This window comes from Eucyclogobius newberryi, unplaced genomic scaffold (genome assembly GCF_026437365.1).
Source record: "Eucyclogobius newberryi isolate DKJ021-1_F unplaced genomic scaffold, fEucNew1.0.hap1 SCAF_564, whole genome shotgun sequence".
NCBI lineage: Eukaryota > Metazoa > Chordata > Actinopteri > Gobiiformes > Gobiidae > Eucyclogobius > Eucyclogobius newberryi.
The window spans coordinates 12,557-32,007 of record NW_027316239.1 but is presented as its reverse complement, the minus strand read 5'-3'; the positions used below and the strand labels follow the sequence as shown (position 1 = coordinate 32,007).

General features: G+C 37.3%; 1 protein-coding gene across 2 annotated transcripts; it reads right to left on the bottom strand.

The window, feature by feature from the left end:
• Positions 1-1,512: 1,512 nt before the first annotated feature.
• Positions 1,513-19,029, bottom strand: LOC140346045 (immunoglobulin-like and fibronectin type III domain-containing protein 1). 2 transcript variants are annotated; one of them, XM_072432301.1, is made up of 25 exons: positions 18,916-19,029; positions 16,701-16,781; positions 15,232-15,354; positions 15,002-15,141; positions 13,173-13,272; positions 12,974-13,055; positions 12,691-12,883; positions 12,492-12,605; positions 11,302-11,470; positions 10,949-11,221; positions 9,866-10,054; positions 9,565-9,609; positions 9,323-9,352; positions 9,148-9,195; positions 8,463-8,578; positions 8,127-8,268; positions 7,751-8,044; positions 6,944-7,246; positions 6,134-6,313; positions 4,525-4,653; positions 4,369-4,448; positions 4,096-4,288; positions 3,459-3,755; positions 2,590-2,916; positions 1,513-1,764 (listed from the first exon to the last, which is right to left on the bottom strand). In XM_072432301.1, the coding sequence occupies exons 2-25, from the start codon at positions 16,744-16,746 to the stop codon at positions 1,760-1,762; spliced, it is 3,618 nt and encodes a 1,205-aa protein (XP_072288402.1). In that variant the 5' UTR covers positions 16,747-16,781; positions 18,916-19,029; the 3' UTR covers positions 1,513-1,759. The 2 variants fall into 2 exon arrangements, with proteins under 2 accessions (XP_072288402.1, XP_072288403.1); XM_072432302.1 differs by lacking the exon at positions 9,323-9,352.
• Between the last annotated feature and the right edge of the window lie 422 nt (positions 19,030-19,451).

The following is a 19,451-nucleotide window of genomic DNA, read 5'->3' as shown; positions in this document are numbered from 1 at the left end:
TCAGACAGTCTGGTGCCTCTGTACTTGGTGCTATTAACGTAGTCATGGACACCTCTCGGACGTGTTCCCACTGACCACAGGACCTTCTTCTGCGCTGTTCATGTTCAGAGGAAACCAAAGATTGTTCCCAAGTAAGAGTATCATTGCTTTAAAATAGCCCTGATCAAGTAGGAGTACAAAGTAAGTCGTGGTACAAGGAAATTCAGGTGTAAAAATGGAGAGAAACCACAACTCGAGAAAGTGTTTATCATTTATTTAAAGTTAATGTAATTGGAAGTACATAATAAATATTGCACAATATCTGGTATTTTCAAAGGATAGAACACAAATAAAGAAAAAAAAGAAACACAAATGGTCAAATCATTTGTCAACATAAAGTTACAATATTAAGGTTTTGAATTTGATTTTGATACGAAGGAATAAGCTCAATACTCGATACCGATTTTGATACCACAATGATGAAACAATCTTCTTTTTTAGGCAATAGACTGTCATTTTTAACTCAGAATAATAGTACCTTCTTAATGTTACCACGTGGTCTTATACTAGATCATTCATTAAGATCATTCTAAAACTTTTCAGAAAAGGTCAAATTTTGCCCAGTTAATTTGATTTTTTATTATTGATACATATATATAGTTTCGATACTGGTTTTAGTATTGACTAGTGTCTGACTTTCAATACTTTAGACAACTCTACTTGTAGACTGTGGGAAAAGTACCCATCACTTTTACTCAGTAGTATGAGTTACCCTGCAAAGAAGATTACTTTAGCAGGGATAAAAGTATGACGGAAACTATACACTAATAACTATAGATTTACTGTCCTTCCACCTCTCCTCAGAGTACATCTCTCTGTCAATGCAGTAACTCGGGGCAATGAATGAAGCCCCTGGCACTGATGTGGAGACAGCTGAGGCCTGGAAATGTCACTCAAGATGATACTTGTCCTGTTCAGCCAAAGATAATAAAGTGTCGGATGAAGATGAGGAGCTGTGAATCGCTGCTCTTGATTTGTGATGGAGATTATAGTATTTGGAATCTGCTGTTTTTAGCACGAGGAAGATGTGTCAATCATTTCTGAGGCGTTTCCTTACAAGGCTGTCTGCAGGACAAATACACCAGGGCTGGTCAATTATGGAAAAACATGAACACTATTTTGTTGTTTTAGTTGAAGCTATTATTTATACACTGTCAAACTTTACTTTTGACCAAGAATACTGAGACTATTACAGATGGTTTGTGATTCATTTAGTGGAAGCCGCTATATAATCCGCATTATACAGAATGCATGTTTTTGAGTGCTTTTGTGATGATTACGACATGATTGGGCATTCATGGGCAATTTCCCCCTCCACAAGTGGCATTTACCATAATTCCCATATCAAAAGTAAGTTCCAAACCTCCTCCATTTCCTCGAAGTATCACCATGCATTTGACCTGTTTAATATAACGTAATAAATTTGTCCAAATTTCAGCCCCTGTAATTACAAACATACAACCAACGTACACAAAGCTTTAATTTGATTTAATTTTAAATAAAATATGACAAGTTATTTATTTCCCATGTAATGTGTCGCCTTCAAAAAAGCAGCATCATGTCAAACAGTTAAAATGGTGTCACTACAATACACTTCCACTCAAACTACTTCCGGTGAGAACATTTAATTTTTCAACATTCTTCAGGCAATTGTTCAGTCTCTAAGCACTTGGTTCTTCTTTTTCCATCTTCATTGCTTGAAAAAAATCCTTGCGACATCTTATTCTGTTGGAGAAAGAAAGACATTTGAAATCAACCATAAATAGTTCTTTAAAATTACATGTAAAACAATATTAGATGTGGATTTTACTGTCTAAAGTGTTCTAAAATATCTACTCAGCTTCAATTTAGAGTCCACCAAAAACACTTTAGTTGAGAGAGTTAGTTGAGTATGGACTGACTCATTTTGTGTTGAGGTCTATATTAGGCCTTAGCATTTTAGCATTTTTAAAAAACAAATGACCGAAACAAATGACCATGATGGCCTAAATTTTGTCAACAATAAAAAAGAGAATGAGCCTTCCAGGTCACTTTTTGGTGACTTTCTGATTTTTTTATGCTCCTACAAAGGACGTTTATGTTGTTGGGGAGTAAATGTATGGGCTCTTGCACAGTGGGACGATATCCTCCAAATACACTCCAAAAGTTTATGAAAATATAATAGAGAGGTGGATTCTGCTCTACTTGTCTGCTAAATATGTGATATATAGTATATAATATATAATAAGTTATCATGCAAATAGAAAGTGGGGCATTGAAGGAATTGTGTGCAAACTGGACATTATAAAGGATAAATTAAAGATCCATGCGAGCAAACTTTGTGCCTAGAAAGAGTAATAGTCTTATTCAATTCAACATTACAAATAAAAATAATTTAAAACAATTTGAGTTTTGATGTAAGCCTTGTTTTAGACTTAGTTCAGTTTTAAATGAGCAAAATGTAAAATAAGCAAATGCATGTGTGATGTATTGATTCATTAAAGCATTATATTTCTTCTTTAACTCCTATGATGCGTTCAGTTTCATATTCTACATAAACAGAAATCTCACCTTTAACTATAAGAGGAGTGGAGCACTCGGCCTGTCCAAACGAGTTGACTGCCACCACTTTGTACACCCCGCTGTCTTTGGGCTGGACTTGGAGAATGTACATGGAGCAGACGCCAAAGTTGTTGATCATGTAGTAGTGGTTGTCCAAGTTGATGCAGATGTCATCCAGGTACCAGGAGATGTTGGGGGTGGGGCATCCTCGTACTGCACACGTCATGAAGAGCTGGTAACCTTTGGGTGGGGTGTGGACTTTGAGCGGGACCAAGATGGAGGGCGGCCTCTCAAAGCTCACTTCTGTTGAATTCAGTCCATTTGTTGCAATCGGAACTAAATAAAGACAGATTATATGCAAGAATTAAAATACAGTGTCAGATTTCCTGCACTGCCATTATTATGCTTATGTTATGCTTATTAAATCAGTGTGAAACACAGGAGTGACTTAATGGACCCCTGTTATGCTAAAAGTTTTGGAGCTTTTAACCATATTATTTTTCATTCTCATTAAACCACTCAAAGTTGCATTTAGAATGGTTTATGCATGTTTGAGTAATCTTTATTCACAAGCCATTGCTCCAACAATCACAGTTTCACCGATACACACCCACTGCTCTTTAGTTACTTCATTCTGCCATTTTATTTTCATAAATCGAGACATACATAGGAGTCTGCAGCGTTGCGTAGCCATTTTGGGACATTACAGCTCCATATGAAGTCCGTGAAGGGAATTAAGCCGATTAGTGTTACATAAATTGTGATGAAATCCAAATCTTGAGCCAAGCTAAAGACAAAATGACTACAACGCCCACTTGTACTGTACTTCAATATCAGCTCTTCTACTGTTACTTCTCTTGTATCAGACTCTAACCCACTTCTGTTGTTGTTGACTCCCCAGGGAGGAGAATACGAGGGATCTGAAAGGCCCATGTCATTCTTGGCGAAGATCCTGAAGCGGTTCTCGACGCCGGGGGCGATGTTAATTGCTGTGTAGCTGTTGGTAAAGAGACGGTCTGCCACGTTCCTCCACATTCGGTTGTCCGAGTCACAATGGGACACCACGTAGTACAGGCGGTCATCCAGCTCCTGGTCAGGTGAGGGAGCCCACGAGATCAGCAGTTTCCCATGCACTGTCTGCTCAATCGCCACTGGACCGGGGCTCTTTGGCTCATCTGTGGCACATTGAAATATTAAATGAATTGTTGTTTTGGAAATATAAAATGTATTAATAGCAGTACGTTTATTTAACATTTTATTATATTCAAATAACTGAATTGTGACTCTTAAAGTTTACCAAAATAAAGAAATCAAGCAATGTTGCCTTGATACAAGTACTGTTCTGGCAATTTGTACATAAATAAAGTTAAATCAGACGTTATATATGTACACATGGTATTTACTCAAACATGGTGTCTGATCAGTTTTAAAACTTGCCCTTTTAATTATCCATTTAGTTGTTTAGTTGTCTTTTAACACATAGATTGAATGTATATTTGACTGTACTGAACTTACCTGTGACTCTAACTTCAATATCAAAAGAAGCCTCTCCCACTGAGTTTTTGGCTATAATTGTGTAGACGCCTGAGTCTGACCGTTTTGACGACGGAACAACGAGCTGAGACATTCCTTCTGCATTGATAACATTAATCCATGGAGATATTGGCTCATCATCCTTAAGCCACGTGATCTGAGGAGGAGGTTCAGCCTGGACCAAACAACACCAGAAACAAAACTTCAAGCAAGAGAGCAAAGTGCAGTTCAATTAAAGTGATTGAGTTTTCATACCTCATACATGATTTTGATCCGTACTGAATTGCCTGCTCTGACTACTATGAAATCTACTGGATCTTTGAAACATGGCCTCACTGTAGGAATAAAGACAAAATAACATGTAGACCAAGCTAACAGTGATTATTTTACATATGAAGCACAATAACTTACTGTTTGGATTCTTGGCACAGACCATTTCCGAGGGGGGGCTTGGATCTCCGGCACCTGATACGTTAATTGCCGAAACTCTAAACTGATACTCACTTCCTTCTGTGATGTCTTTCACTGCAATTTTTATGTCTGAAAAAAGAAGAGGAAATATATAATTTTTTAAAAATAAACTGCAGGCAGTTCAGAGTGATTCAAATCACTGAAAATATGCCACACATAGTCTTTTTGAAGGTGAAACAGTAAGTAAGTAAATTGTTTTTAATGATACAAAGCGGAGACGCCTGTCATGCTGGCAATGTCAAATACATATGGGAAACAGTGTCTGGAATGCTATGTATGTGGTCTGTAATTTCTTTGTGATTTTGATGCATTTTTCTGTTGTTTGAAGCACTTTGCCATGTGTATGAAATGTGCTCTACAAATAAACTTGCCTTGCCTATTTCTAAAGCACCTTTCACAGACAGAAATCAAAGTGCTTCACAAAAACACATAATTAAATAATAAAACACAAAACTTACAGTAAGCAATACACATACAACAATATACAGTAAAAAAATGTCCCTAAAGGGGTCCCTATTAGGGGCATTTCATATTACACAAAACAGTTGCTGCAATTTTCAGGATTATTATACATATTATTCTTATTATAACATATATTTCCCCCCCTCCAATCATCACTAATGGGGGCTGTAAAGTGTGGGAGAAAGAACACACACATGTCAGACTGTTTTCTTGCCTTTTGAAAGCGCTGATTCCTCAAACAACCTACATGATAATAATAATAGCCTTTGTTGTACTGACACCGAGTACTTCAGCTATCTATGATGATTCATATTTCAGTAAATGATTATGTGATCAACAACAAACAAATAGGCAATTTAAAATCTATGTTTACGATGAATTTAAAGTTATTCCCCTTACGCGTAGAACGTTCCCCGCATTGGAGGATGGACTTTAATCCACTTATTTCCAGTCAAATCAACCACTCTGGGAAGCATCAGAGTCAGTTTGTTCCCAAAATCCGCAAATGAAAAATGGGAATAAATGATAAATAAAATAATAGGACATTTGTATGGATTCTGCCTAAAACTCATTTTTGGTCAATTTACTTTCAGCTTTTAAAAAATATTTGTCAAAACCCAACAATGGTATTATTATTATTATTAATACCTTTGATATGGTATTATATTCTATAGCAACCAGGAAGGGGTGGGCACAAACATATAAAAGTATTCTGATAATGTTAGTCAGATGTTGATCCAACAGAATGTTAAAGCTTATTAGTTGAGGTTTCATATCGGACAAATGTGAAATGTCTATAATTAATCATAAACATGCAGAAATATCCCCTTGTTCCCCTATTTGAACATTTAGATCATTGAATTGAATTGAATCATTATTTTGAATGATCTATTTATATCCTTTTTTTAAATAAACTATATACTCAATATTCACATTTTTGCATATCTTCAAAACAACTTTCACAATGTTATATACATTTTGCTATGTTGCCCACCTCCAGAACCAGGTACAATATAAATGTAAGTGTCTTGAGTATAATTATCAGCTGTTCTGCTTTAATCCAGTAAAATTCACATATCGGACAAACCTTCAATTGGCTCATTGACTGCGTTGATGGCGACCCACTGATTGGTGTCTTTCATCCTCTTCTCCAGCAGGTACCCCACAATGGGCACTCCTCGTGTGTCCTCGGGGGGAGTCCAGGTCAGGTGGATGCAGGTTTTAGAAGCACTCACGATTGTGGGGGCTCCAGGAGGACCAGAGAGGACTGAAGAAGAAAACAGGTTTATTCACAACTCTTTTTACACACTTGACTAAACATGTGGAATTGACCATTAAAGACCCTTTCAAAATGTGCAAACAAAAGTGCAAAAGTGAAGTGGCACGGAGTGTAACCTCAGAATATAACAAAATATGAAAAAACAAACAAATGTGAGTCACGTTAGAGCCTGGCATAAAGACAATTACGATTGTTTAGAGATTATGAAAGACACTTGTGATAAAGGCATTCCCCTCGTTTGTTTTACTGGACAAATACTTACAGAAATGTTGACTCCACAATACTTTTATCTACATATATATTACATGCTTTACTACAACTGGTACTTTTTGTGAAGCTCACATTTTCTGTTATAATAATAAGACTTAAATTAATTTGCATTTTGATCTGATAATTGTTAAAAATATACTGTGATAATTCGTATGATATAGCGTTTTAAAGGTTCTATAGGTTCCTCTGCTATTTATAACCTTCTCCTTGATAATGAAAAATGTACAGTAGACTCACTGACAAAACCGGGTCTGAATGTTAAAAAAAAGTTGATTTGATGAAAGCTGTATTTTCTACAGTTTCTAATTCAAATACAATTTAAGAAAGCAAACACTTAGAGTCACTCACTCAACACTCCTGCCATAATGCTGTCGATCGTCTCCAGCGCGTCACTCACGCCCTCGGGATTCTCGGCGTAGATGCGATAGTTGTATAACTTTCCATGGGTCACGTTTCTGTCCCTGAAGGTGGTTTTGTCAGCGGAGACGTCGCCCAGTTTGGTCCACGAGGTCTGCCTGGTGGGTTGGCGCTCAATGAGGTAGTGTGTGACCTCCAAGCCACCGTTGTCTTTGGGAGGGTTCCATTTAATTTCAATCACAGTGGAAGTGGTTTCCACAGTCTCCACTGGACCCTCGGGTGGGCCGGGACGATCTGATAGAACAACAGATTAGGCAGGTTACGGACAGCGGCAAAGAAGCAGAGTAAAGCTTTTCTCCACTGCTTTTACAAAACAACTAATTATTGTCCACACTGTGATGTGCAATTAAGCAAATTTTAATTGAGATCAAGACTAATCGTCAATGATCAGCTTGGGCCTGCTTTATAAGTAGTTGCACAATGTGGCTTTTTCTTGTGAGGAATGTCTGCCAATCGCTCTTCTCCATAGAGATGTTATTGCTTTGACTGGAACGCTGGCAATAATTGTGCAATCTAGCTTTCATTGTTCAAATACAGGTTTTTATTGCCTGAAAATACATGTATTCTAACTGTGAGCTGGGTCGCCTCTCCGCAGCTCTGAACTGGTGTCCCCTGCTTGTCTTGAACTAGTGAAATTGAATGCCACACTGAGGAACATTGAAGACAAGACAGTAGCATCTCTAGTAACATCTCAGTAACATCTCTCAACATAAGAATATAGCTTGCACAATGTCGTACCTAAGACAATGAGCTGAGATGTGGCTTCTATTGTCCCGAAAGGGTTTGTAAGCTGGATTTTGATTTCGCCGGCGTCTGTTCTCAGGCAGTCTTTGAACAGCAGCCGACTGTGGTTGGGCTCCCTCACGATCTTCACTCCGCCGCCATCTTTGAGTTCCGTGCCATCCTTGAACCAGCTGATCACCAGCCCATCCTGCTGAGGGAAGGGCATCTTGAAGGCTGCGTTCTGACCCACTCGGACCACCACAGGCTTGGAGAATTTATGAAGATCATCAGGGTCAAATTCAGGTACGCCTTTAAAATAGTAAAACAACAGGCTTAGTCCATTTATAATGAAACAGTTGCTCTTCTGTTTGTATACTGGTGTAAAACTGACCTCCCACAGTGACCTTTCCTTGGGTACTTTGTTTGCCTGACTCAAAACGGTAAAGTCCTGAGTCATCATCTTGACAGCTAGCGATACGTGTTTTATGGGCCAGTCCCTCTTTGAATACGGTGACTCCACCACCAGAGGACAACTATACAAACAGTTGTAAAGAAAGAGGAACACGCTTATTATGAACAAATTATTACAAAAAAAATGTCACTTCAAAGAAAATGAAACAATCCTCTATACACTAAAGCATTAGGTAATAAACCACAGTTATTACATATGTTGCATTATCACATACTTTAAAAACACTTGCGCTGTAAATATAATGATGTGCTTTACCGGCTCTCCATCTTTGAACCAGGAACCGTCACATTCAATGTTCATCGTCACTGTTAATTCAAGTGGGGTTCCTCGAAGAGCATAAGTATCAGAGAGTCCACTGGTGATGTCAGGCTCTAAGCGACATAAAACAAAGTTACTGTCTATTATACATCATTTTGATCATATATGTTTTGTTTTATTATTAATAACAATTGATGGTGAATGAAACACCAGTGCAGTGAATGCACTTCTCCAAAAATGGAATATTGTTGAAAACACGAATGTCAAGTATTTATGTTTTGTTTTTGTCTGTGTGAATGAAACAATGAACAAACATTCACTTTTTCAACAATATCCATTTTTGTGCTTGATTATATGATGTGTGTCTCCAGTAAACTGCTGTAATGTACACATTAACTGATTATATAACTACAGAAACTACATAACTACATACAAAGCAGCATGCAGTGACATTAGAAGCATCACCAACACTTAGAACATGCGACATGTTGCAAGGAAAGTGTCTTTTTATACATTTCCTTGTTTGAATCCCATTGCATTAGTTTACTTGCCATCACATTTAATTAGAAGTTAAATGTGTATTTGTCTTTTTCATTATGCACATTATTAAAAAAATGCACATGTATGTTAAAGTCTTCATACATGTTTTTTTTAAATGTTAAATAATTCATGTCCTTCATACCACCCACTGCTCCTTGGAGGGGATTTGCTGAGCTGCTGGCCTCTCCAGCTGAGTGTGCAGACAGCAACAACACAAACCATGACAAAGTTAATGTTCCAAGTAGCTGCCTGTCATTATATAGAAACACTGGCACTTATTATTATCAACTTCTTATTTACGCAATTAAAAATGTCACCTTTTAAGGCATTACCAGCCACTGCTTTACCTGAAACAAGATATTACATAGAGCACAAAGACCACATGAGCAGGACAGTTGCAGGTCATCGGCACAGACATATTTCTCACTTTTCTGTATAATACGTATAACATTACAACAAATATACCATTAACCAGACATTAAGACATAAGGACAGTTGGCGCCATTGCTTTGATACTTGCTGTGATCATCTAATTACTGCAATGTATTTATCGTCTCACCGATGGTCGGGACCTGAACAGCCGGCTCCGGAGCTGGCTCAGCTTCTGTCAAACATCAAGACGATATAAACAGACTATGAAAAGGAAAATGTGGACTAAAAATCGAGTGGGCGTATCTGAACTACTTCTCATTCTGCAAAAACAAATTATATTATTCATTTGTTTTTTATTGAGAGTAGATGTGTGTTTGATCTCAAAATAGTGATATCACAGTGATATAAACGTACTGGGCTTCTTCTATCACAATTTTCTCGTATTATCGTGGCTTAAATCCGTTTTAATGTGATAGTTTAAGTCTTACTTTTTATTTCAGGGGGCGGTGCGGCCGCTGCAACTTCTTGGGCTGCTTTGATCTCTTCTTTTCTTTCTTCCCTCTGTTGCACCAGTTTAACTTGTTGCTCCTGAGCCACTTGCTGCAGGTCCACGCCAGAGCCTCCTGCTCTTGTCGTCTTTCTCTCTGATTTCTTCCCTTTCCCTGCATTCTTATCAGCTAAAGAGAAAAGAGAGGTCATTATTATCATGATTATAGGAAGGCACTGGGGAAGCATGAACTGAGACGTGTTTGAGATTAAGTCCTTATCATGGCTGAGAAATGACACTGTTACAAATTGAGCATCTTGTTTTGAGCATTTTGTCACGGGTCAAATTGTGTTCATCTTAAGAATGTGTGACTCTGTTATTGTGTTCGTGCTCTGATGTTCTTAACGTGCTTATGAAAGATTAGCCTACATTTTACACCAGTGAATAAGATTTGTATTTTATGTAACTGTTTTGATGTCAGATTTGGACTATTTTTTGACAATTGTCATTGTCACTTCCTGGTTGGTTATAATTCTGCAACTGGAACCTAGCAACCATACCGTAAACAAGGGCCAAAATCCATATATTACACAATAAATATGATTTTACAAATACCTGATAATACCTTTATTTTGTTAACTGAATGTTCAAACTGTCAGAAACAAGTGTCGACTGTATTTTGATTTGTTTTAGAACTCGGCTTCCTGTTACTTTCAACTTAAAAACTATGTATGATAGTAACTAGTTGCGACAGGTTTTATTGCAGTAATAATTAGAAGAACATGAAAAACTGTCAAATGCACTTTAAGATAAGTCATCAGTGTTTAACCATGCGCAGTGTTTTAGTTCATTATTTTTTCTCAATTTTGTAACTTGATATTACTCATTTGACATATATATATTATAATTATTTATCTTTTGATTGCATATTTTATTCTTCTACTTTGCTTTACAAAAATAAGGACATTTCCTCATTGTGGGACGAATCAAGTTTTTTAAATCTTATTTTGTCTTACCAAGCGAGCTGTTTTAGGCAGTTAAATGAGTATATTCCCTCAACACAAAGTAAAAGTTGAAGTCTTACGTTCTACCAGAAGCCAGGCGTTGCAGCTCTTAATCCCAGCGCAGGCGGAGTATATTCCTTTATCCACGACCATGCAGTCTTTGACCACCAGCCTGTGAATGAGCTTGTCCTCAGAGACTTCGACATCAAATTTCTCTCCTGGTTCCACTGGGAGATTTTTGCCAAACCAGTTAATTTTTGAAAATGGGTTTGACAGCACACATTCAAAAACAGCGTCTTCTCTCTCAATTGCTTTCACTTCTTGAATCTTCACCAAGAAATCCACCATAGGCACTAGAGACGTACGGTACAACACAAGAAAATCATATAGAGAAATTATATCTTTATCATTATGGTGATGGCCGAAGAGCAACCTTTGAACTCAGTTGAGAACATAGTGACACCTTCCACGTCCAGCTGATACAGTCCAGCGTCGTCAGGCAGCAGGTCCTTCATGCTAAACACAAATTTTCTTCCCACTTGATTCAGGCTGTGCTTCATCTTGTCACCCAGCTCCTTTGTGTATGGGACCATCTCACCATCCTTTTGGCACATGTTGGTGAGTACTGCTGCTGCTCAGACAGTAGGCTGCACTTTGACACTTAAAGGATGGGACATGTCTCAAACAAAAAAGAATGTCTTATCGCTCATAAAGTATACCTCCTTGGACTTAACTCTGTATTGGAAAAGAAGTAATAATTCAGGCACTTCATGATCTTCTGTTACTCATTCGTCGCAATTAATCCAATCAAAATTTCAGTTTGAATGGGCGTGATTAGCAAAGGGTGCAACTTCCCTCCACAAACAACTAAATAACCGAACAGTCTTATTCTGCTGCTAGTTTAGATCTGTAATAATAATAATAATAATATAATAATAATTATAATGATAATAATAATAATGTTATATTATATTATAGTTTATTCTTATTTCAGTCTTTTTGCTAAGGTATCACTTTAGAATAAAGCATGGATACAAAGCATTTATACATATTTATAAATCTATGACGAACAAACTAATCACTTTATAATAATTTACTAGAGTCAGGATTAGGGTTAAGGCTAGTGTTAGTGTTAGGGCTATTTTATGTTAATTATCAGATCATTTTTGTTCATGATTAGCAAATAACATAAAACATTTTCAAATGATTAGTTTATTTTTGGCAATGCTTGATATTGTTCAGCATCTGGTTCTACTAAAACTATTCATTTTCTACACCGAGCCTATAATTTCTCTATTCCAAAGTAGAAATACAAAAGCAAACAGTATTTAGTCTTGTTGTTTATATGTTTGTTTCCTAGTTTTGTACAGACCCTAGGGTAATGTATACTTCACATGTGGATGGTCCAAAGAGCCTGTTGAGCACGGCTGTGTGGGTGTAAATAAGCCGTGGACAACTGAAGACACGTATCCCGCGCGGCCTCTGATGCAGGAATCTTGCAGTCAGTCTTATGATGCAGTTATGTAACACTTGGAGGCTAAAGTCATTGGAGTCATCTTTGGAGTGATAGTTTGTCGAGTTTGAAGATGTCAGAAGTGTCTTTGCACAAGTCGCTGTACTTACCTTGTAAATAAACACACTGCTGCTCGGTTCAAGTAGATCCATGTCCAGCTCAAACGATGCAGAGCCGTCTCCATTCACCTTAATTGGCTTCAAGTTGGATAGGTTTTTTACAAACTGTTGAATACAAATATACACACTTATATCATCTGAAACAGTGCTTGTTGGCCCAACATTTCTGCCACAATCAAAAATGCCAAACCGTGGCCTGTTCCTCCTCTCTTTCTTTCTTCATTTCATTCAGTTTCTTGAGCATCCAGCGGAAGTCAGTGATTCCATACTCGGTGCAGATTCTCTCATAGTCTTTCTTGTCAGCGCTCAGCAGAAGCTCCCAAAACTTAGGGTCAATTTCGCCATCCTTTCTTTCAGGCTGCTCAGATTTTGGACGGATTTTGCTAACAAATTAGAATATACTTTTAATATAATATATAGAATTAGAATATGATTTGCTAAAATGAATACACGCCACACTCTTGAAATGATACCTTTTTCTTTTAAGGACATTCTTGAAATTCCCATCAGTTGCCTCAGGAACTGGTTCAGAAGCTTTTGACTTTTTAAAGCCGACTAAGAAGATAAAGAGGGAAACATTATTATTATAATGATGTACTTATCATGAAAGATTAGAGGATTGAAACTATGAACTTGAAGAAAGATGGTATCACACTGCCCGGCTGTACTTACCTTCAATTACATTCAGAACAACTGCCACGAAGGCCTGTCCGTACTCATTTGTGGCGATACATTTGTAAGTATCTGCTTGATCCGGCTGAACATTAGGCATCTGTTCCAAACAACAATTATTAGACTTCCAGTGTAAGATCCTCGTTTGGTTTATCATAAGGGCTGATTTAGCTCCAGATTAATGCTCTGGACACTTCGGACAGTCACAAAGGCATCATACAACGCCAAACAACACTTAATACAATAGGAATAATTTGGGTCGAATACACACGCATACACACTATTTAAACACAACTGGATGTATATACATTTATACAAGATTATTTTAAGATTTGAATAATTTACTTTGCGGCATAAAATAGTGAAATAATTACAATGTGGGATAATATTTAAATAGGGTCAACATTTCATTTTTGAGTGTATATGTATTTAGTGCTTAATCTACTTTCTTTTGTGCCAGTGTCATTAAATTAGGCTTTCGTGTCATTGGTTTGTGCATTGCACTGGCTCAGCAAATATCCAAGTCTTTCAGAGCGCTCTGCTCCTCTTCTTTCCTCTGCTGCAGAGACAGTTCGTGGGCCCTTTCCGAGAAAGCAGAGAACTTGCACTTTATGAAGAACTACTTCTTGGCTCACCTCCTCCGTGAATCCGTGTCACTGCTCTCTGCGTGGTGTGGATTCATTGCTACTCATATTTCACATTTCCATTGAAATGTGCGTGAGATTAAAGCAGAAAAGAGGCAATTTAAAGCTGAACAAAGTAAAATGTTCAGTGATGTCACCTTATCAACGTCTTTGTAAGTCCTTGTGATGTTTGAGGCGTCTAATGTGTCAGTTGTCACCCTCAGCTTTCTCTGGGTGGAAAACACGCCTTGGCTCTTTTTTTTATATTCAGCAATGTTAAATATAATTTGTATGATTCTTATTATGATAAAGAAAGAAAGAAAATAAGAAAGAAAGAAAAAGCTTTTGTTAAGGGAGCTGCAGAGGGAGCTCTATCACCAGAGTTTCTTAGCTCTGCTTTTATTGCACACGCAGCATTTTATTACACGTTTATATTGCCAAATGAGCAGTCAGCTAGTGGAAGTTAGACTTGGAAAGGGAGGCGATGGAGTTCTGAGGCGACAGTACAGACAGAGGTGACAGAGGTGTGGGGAGGGAGAAAAGGTCGTGGAGAGGAAAAGAGCACATACAGGCAGTGGCTCATCCTAACGATACCAGCGTATGTGAGATCAGTCAGGCCGCCTCGCTCCTCTGCTGCTTTCACATAACTAGAGATTAACCCTGCGCTGGAACTAGGTGTTTTTTGGTACCGAAAACATGTCTGTCCAGCATCATAAAGTGCTTCAAACCTCCCTTGGCACATGATGATGAATGATGGTTAGGCTTTTATCTCATTTTTTTAATCTTTAGATTTTTTTTTTTTGTTCATTTAGAAAGAAAAAAAAAACACCCATAAACAAACAGGGCAAGACCGGGAAGAAACGAACAAAGTCAAATTGTAATTAATAATTTGTGGGGTATCCAATTTAAATATGTAAATCTATCAAATATGTAAATTTTCAAATTGAGTCCATAATTATTCCATTATGTGATTTCCCCATTTTCCGTGTGTCAGTTATGGTGTCGGTCAGTTCTGAATCATGGTTTGTGTCATCCTTTTTTTTTGTGATGGCCTTTTCCTCAGCGAGGGTTAGAACCTTTTAAAGTTGATTTGAGTTGTTTCAGTGATGTTACTCAGGTGCTGGAATTAGTTTGTTGAAAAGCAGAACTATTGACCTTTCACAAAGCTGAATGACACATTCACAGAGTAAATGTGGCATTACTTGCCTCAAATGTGTGCTCCTCAGAGTTTGGATCATATTTTGATTGGTATCTCAATGTGTCAGAGACGTCTCCATTATTACGAGTCCATGTTACAGTTGGTTTTGGGTCTCCAGTTACAATCGCTTTGAAAAATGCAAATTTCCCTGTGGATACAGACACAAAAACAGAACAATCAACGTAAGTGCACTGGATCATGTCTACTTTAAGTGCGGCTAACATTGTTGCTCACTTACCCTCTTGGATAGTCAAAGCAATTGGCTTACGAGTGAAATCTGGATGGCTCACTCCCTCTGGCAGAGTCTCAATAAACTGTGTAATCATCACCCCAGGGACCCTCGACTTTTTCTTGAACCCCACTGTTAGAACAACAAAGTCATATACCTTATTTTTGTAATAAGAAATACAGATAGGATCATTCAAATTTGTTGTTGTCCTCTTGTCAAATTGTCACAAAAAACACGCTCAAGAACATTCTAATCAAAAAATATTAGAATGTTTTTTGTTATTGGCCGCATTGTTTTCCACATTTTATGATGGAATGTGGCAGTTGCAAAGAAAGTTTTATCAATAAACAATGGGACATTTTACACCTGCAAAACAGATATGTATTCATGTCGATACATATCCACGTACACACATTTGTACGCAAAAATAAATCTATTTTTCATGCGGCGTTATGAAAAAAATAAATCAGAATATAAAATAAAGATATCCAATGTTCCCTCGGCATACCTTCTGCACTGCAAATCTCTGCAGCATGACCTGATAAGGCATATATGAAACAGCACATAGCACATGTGAGCACAGTGTACGGAGATACATAATCCAAGGACACAGAAGTATACAGTATTCATAGTTATGGATACTGTGCGTGTAAATACTGTTTGTGAACTTGTGTCGCTCAGAAAAAGTGTAGCTAAACATTGTGCTACCGATTTATAAAGCCATAGTTCAACAGACATTAGCACATCAGGATGTAATGACATCCAAATCTAATGGTGCAATATTATCCCAGTATTGACTTCACGCTATAGCAATTTGGGGGGATTGTGGTAAAATGTAAACGTCTTTATCACTGTTGAATTCAAAAAGACTACATTATGTCTTCTTTTCTTTGCTTTGTCTTAAATTATGATGCAATTCAGATTCTTGCAATTAAGTTCCATGGCCCTATTCCTTATCTGCGTTAACAAGGCTTAAGTAATTATAGTTATTTTCTTTAGTGAAGAGAGCTGAAGCCCAAAACACTCACGTCCATCATTGACTCTTTCATTTAAAGTGGAACATCAGTTTTTTTGTTACAGAAATAAGTAAAAATCTTGATGAATCTTGAATCTCAATGTTTCTTCAGAAAACCACCGTACTTAGATTATTTACTCTTGTTTTTTTCCATACTATATGTAACCTAAATTGGATCTAACGAGACACAAATAGATGACAGTTTCCGTAGGGAAATAAACGCCAGTCACTAAAATGCATATCTCAGCCCATGTGCAGCAGTCATTAAATATGTAGGCTTAATGCAGCGCCGATACCATTGGCTATAGATGTAAACACTGACTCTTGTTAAACACACTTCTGAACGACCTTTAAATCCCCCTCTTGTGAATTTTGAGTACAGACTTAAGAAACCATTTATCATTGTAATGAACATCATTTAAGGACCATTTTTACTTTAATGGAGTCGCGCTTCGCAGCTTACCTTGGCCCACAGACGTCCCATCTGTTACTTTAGATTTACGAAACATCTTGCAGCCTTTTATTCACGGATGGACTCGACAAACTGTTAACAAGATTAAAGACAAGGTATCACAGAGAATATAAACAAAGATTCCATTCTAATTTTAATTTCCTATGAAGGCAGTGTTATAATGGAACAATTAGAGAATGTATATAAAGAGTTTTCCATTTAATAAAATGAAATAAAATGTCAAAAAATATATACATTTTGCAGGTGAAATACAATGAAATTAACCAATTCATGAAAAATAATATTTGTATTGTAATAAAGTACATTTTGCATTTGGAAAAACTGCAACAAAAGAAGTAAAAAGTAAGAAGCACAATGTGTACTGAATCCAAGCAGCGAATCAACAAAATGTACATAAACGTTAATGACTTATATTTGCTTATACATTGTGTAATCTAGTATCATTAATCTATGTTTTACTATATATAATATAAATGCAAAGTATAAGTGTCGCAGTTATATACTGGGTCAAAAGGTTGCCTTATTTGCACTAAAATAAAAATGATGTTAAAATTAGATCTTGTCCTTATCAAATGAACCTTTTTATGATCTGACACTTCCATTCGCAGCAGGGATCACGACTTGTACATAGCAATCTTTCATTACCCACGTGGTGGCTAAACTTAGAAAGATAAATGTCACTTAAAAAATAGGCTGATGAAATGTGTTATTGTAATAGATTCTAGTCTGGTGAGTGCTTAGCAGGATTTACAACAAACACAGTGTTTATTTCATAAGCTGCTGTTTATGCGCAGAAATGCTGGAGCTTCAGATTCAAACTCACAATTGGTTTTCTGTATTAACGGTTACCCCAATACTCCTGCAGTGATCTTTTTCACAGCAAAAAACATTTACTTTCTACTTTGATGTCAAACAAACCACAAAAGTACATTATCGAGACCCTCAGTGGTTTTCTTTCTGTATTTTGTGTGTAACCCAGCACTATAGCCACATGACGTCTCTGCTGTGGAAGCTCCGTTGGAAGATGAGAAAACAGGATTGTCACCTGATAGGTCACATGCCACATTCAACTGAGAAGAGCCCAATTGGACGTCTTAATGTGCCCGTAAATCGCAGCTGACATCATGTCTCCACGAGTTGGATTTGCGCCAACACAGAGATGAATCACCATAGAAAAATGTCGTTTGCAGTTGTCTTTTCCCAAACCAATATTTCAACACCTAATAATTTTTACACTGTGGCGAATGCGGTTTCACACTTGGTGACTTTGTATTCAGACGCTGATACTGAGAGTTATATTGTTGTATTCTTTATGGCATGGTACCACATAGGACTTTGACTTTAAATTAAAGTGTTGAATTACTATTGCTATTACGTTGTAGTTTCTCCTCACTATAAGTCTAAACACTTATTATTAAGACTCCTTTTACTTGGCTTTCCGATGCTCTGTGGTGGCCTCCTTCTTGTGAGAGTTGTTTTTTATGGGTTTCATGTGGCCTTCACTGCATGCTACAGTTAACTTTAGCAGCTGCGTTTTTGAGCAGGGCTGAAATGCAGAGTGGGACTGTATACCCAGAGCCTGAGCTGGAGAGCATCATAAAAATGATTAAAAGGGGGACACTGCTCAGGCCATGTTCAGAAAGGGAGTGGCTATCTTGGGTAACTGACATGGATGTGGGAGATGCCGGGTAGCACCTTGGCTTTATATATATAACGTATTACCAAAAAAACAACAACATTGTCAAGTAGAACAAAAATCTATGAACAAAATGTGTCATGGTCAATCTAGTATTCTTATAATTCATTAAAAAAAAATGCTATTTAGGTCTATAACATTTTTTTGGGACATTGAAAGATTTTTTAGACGCAACACTATCAAGGAAAGGCTAGTTTGTAACATCCTTGTAAAGAGATGCATAGTTAATACAAGTTTAAACCCATATAGAATGATTTAATTTCTCGGTAAATCAATAGGATTCTCCTGCCATTGACACTTGGTCTCTAAATCCACTGGGCAAAGTTGGGTAACTCATCAGAAAATTAATGATGGCTGAAATCCCAAGTCAAATTTGCACAGTTGCATCAATGTGATCAACAGTTTATTGCATCTAGAAACCTTCCTGATTGAACTTGATTCCACTGCATTGCTCATATAATATAACAAAACCCTAAATCCTTAACACCTTGACGCAGATGATGGACTTACCTTGATCTACGCTCCCTGGAGTTGGTGCCTCTCCTCAGTCTCCTCAGTTTGTGAGCGCAACCTTCCTCCTCGACAACCTATGAAGTGCTTAGAGGAATGCCAATGACTGCAACAGGCTCCCCACGCCTTAAGACATGGTGGTGCCGGCTTTTTTGTTTTTGGGCATAAATCAAAAGTGTAAGGTGGGAGGAGAGTAGCCACGAGGTTCCCCATACGTTATGTAGAGAGGAGTGACTTAACTTCCTGAAATGTGCTGCTGAAATGAGCCATTATTTAAATTCTTATAAAAAATGCACTGATTGATAAAATATCTACATTTCAATTTTTGTGACTTTTGCTTGTCATATTAGAAGCATTTATTTTACATTTAATACAGTGTCCCAACGTTTCAGAATTGTGCTTGTATAAACATTTAAATTCGACATATATTTTAAAGAGTCAATTTGAAGAGTTGCTGATTGCCAGACTTTGTGGTGCTTCTTGTTGACAGCCATTTGCTTGCACACTGACACGGATGACTTTATGAGCTCCTCAAA

Bases quoted from the DNA above. Each gene is read 5' to 3' on its own strand.
- LOC140346045 (XM_072432301.1), bottom strand. From the start codon at position 16,746: ATGTTTCGTAAATCTAAAGTAACAGATGGGACGTCTGTGGGCCAAG. The intron at 8,045-8,126 runs GTCAGTTTTACA...ACTATTTTAAAG, and splicing joins AGGAAAGGTCACTGTGGGAG to GCGTACCTGAATTTGACCCT. The intron at 4,449-4,524 runs GTAAGTTATTGT...TTATTCCTACAG, and splicing joins CTGTGCCAAGAATCCAAACA to TGAGGCCATGTTTCAAAGAT.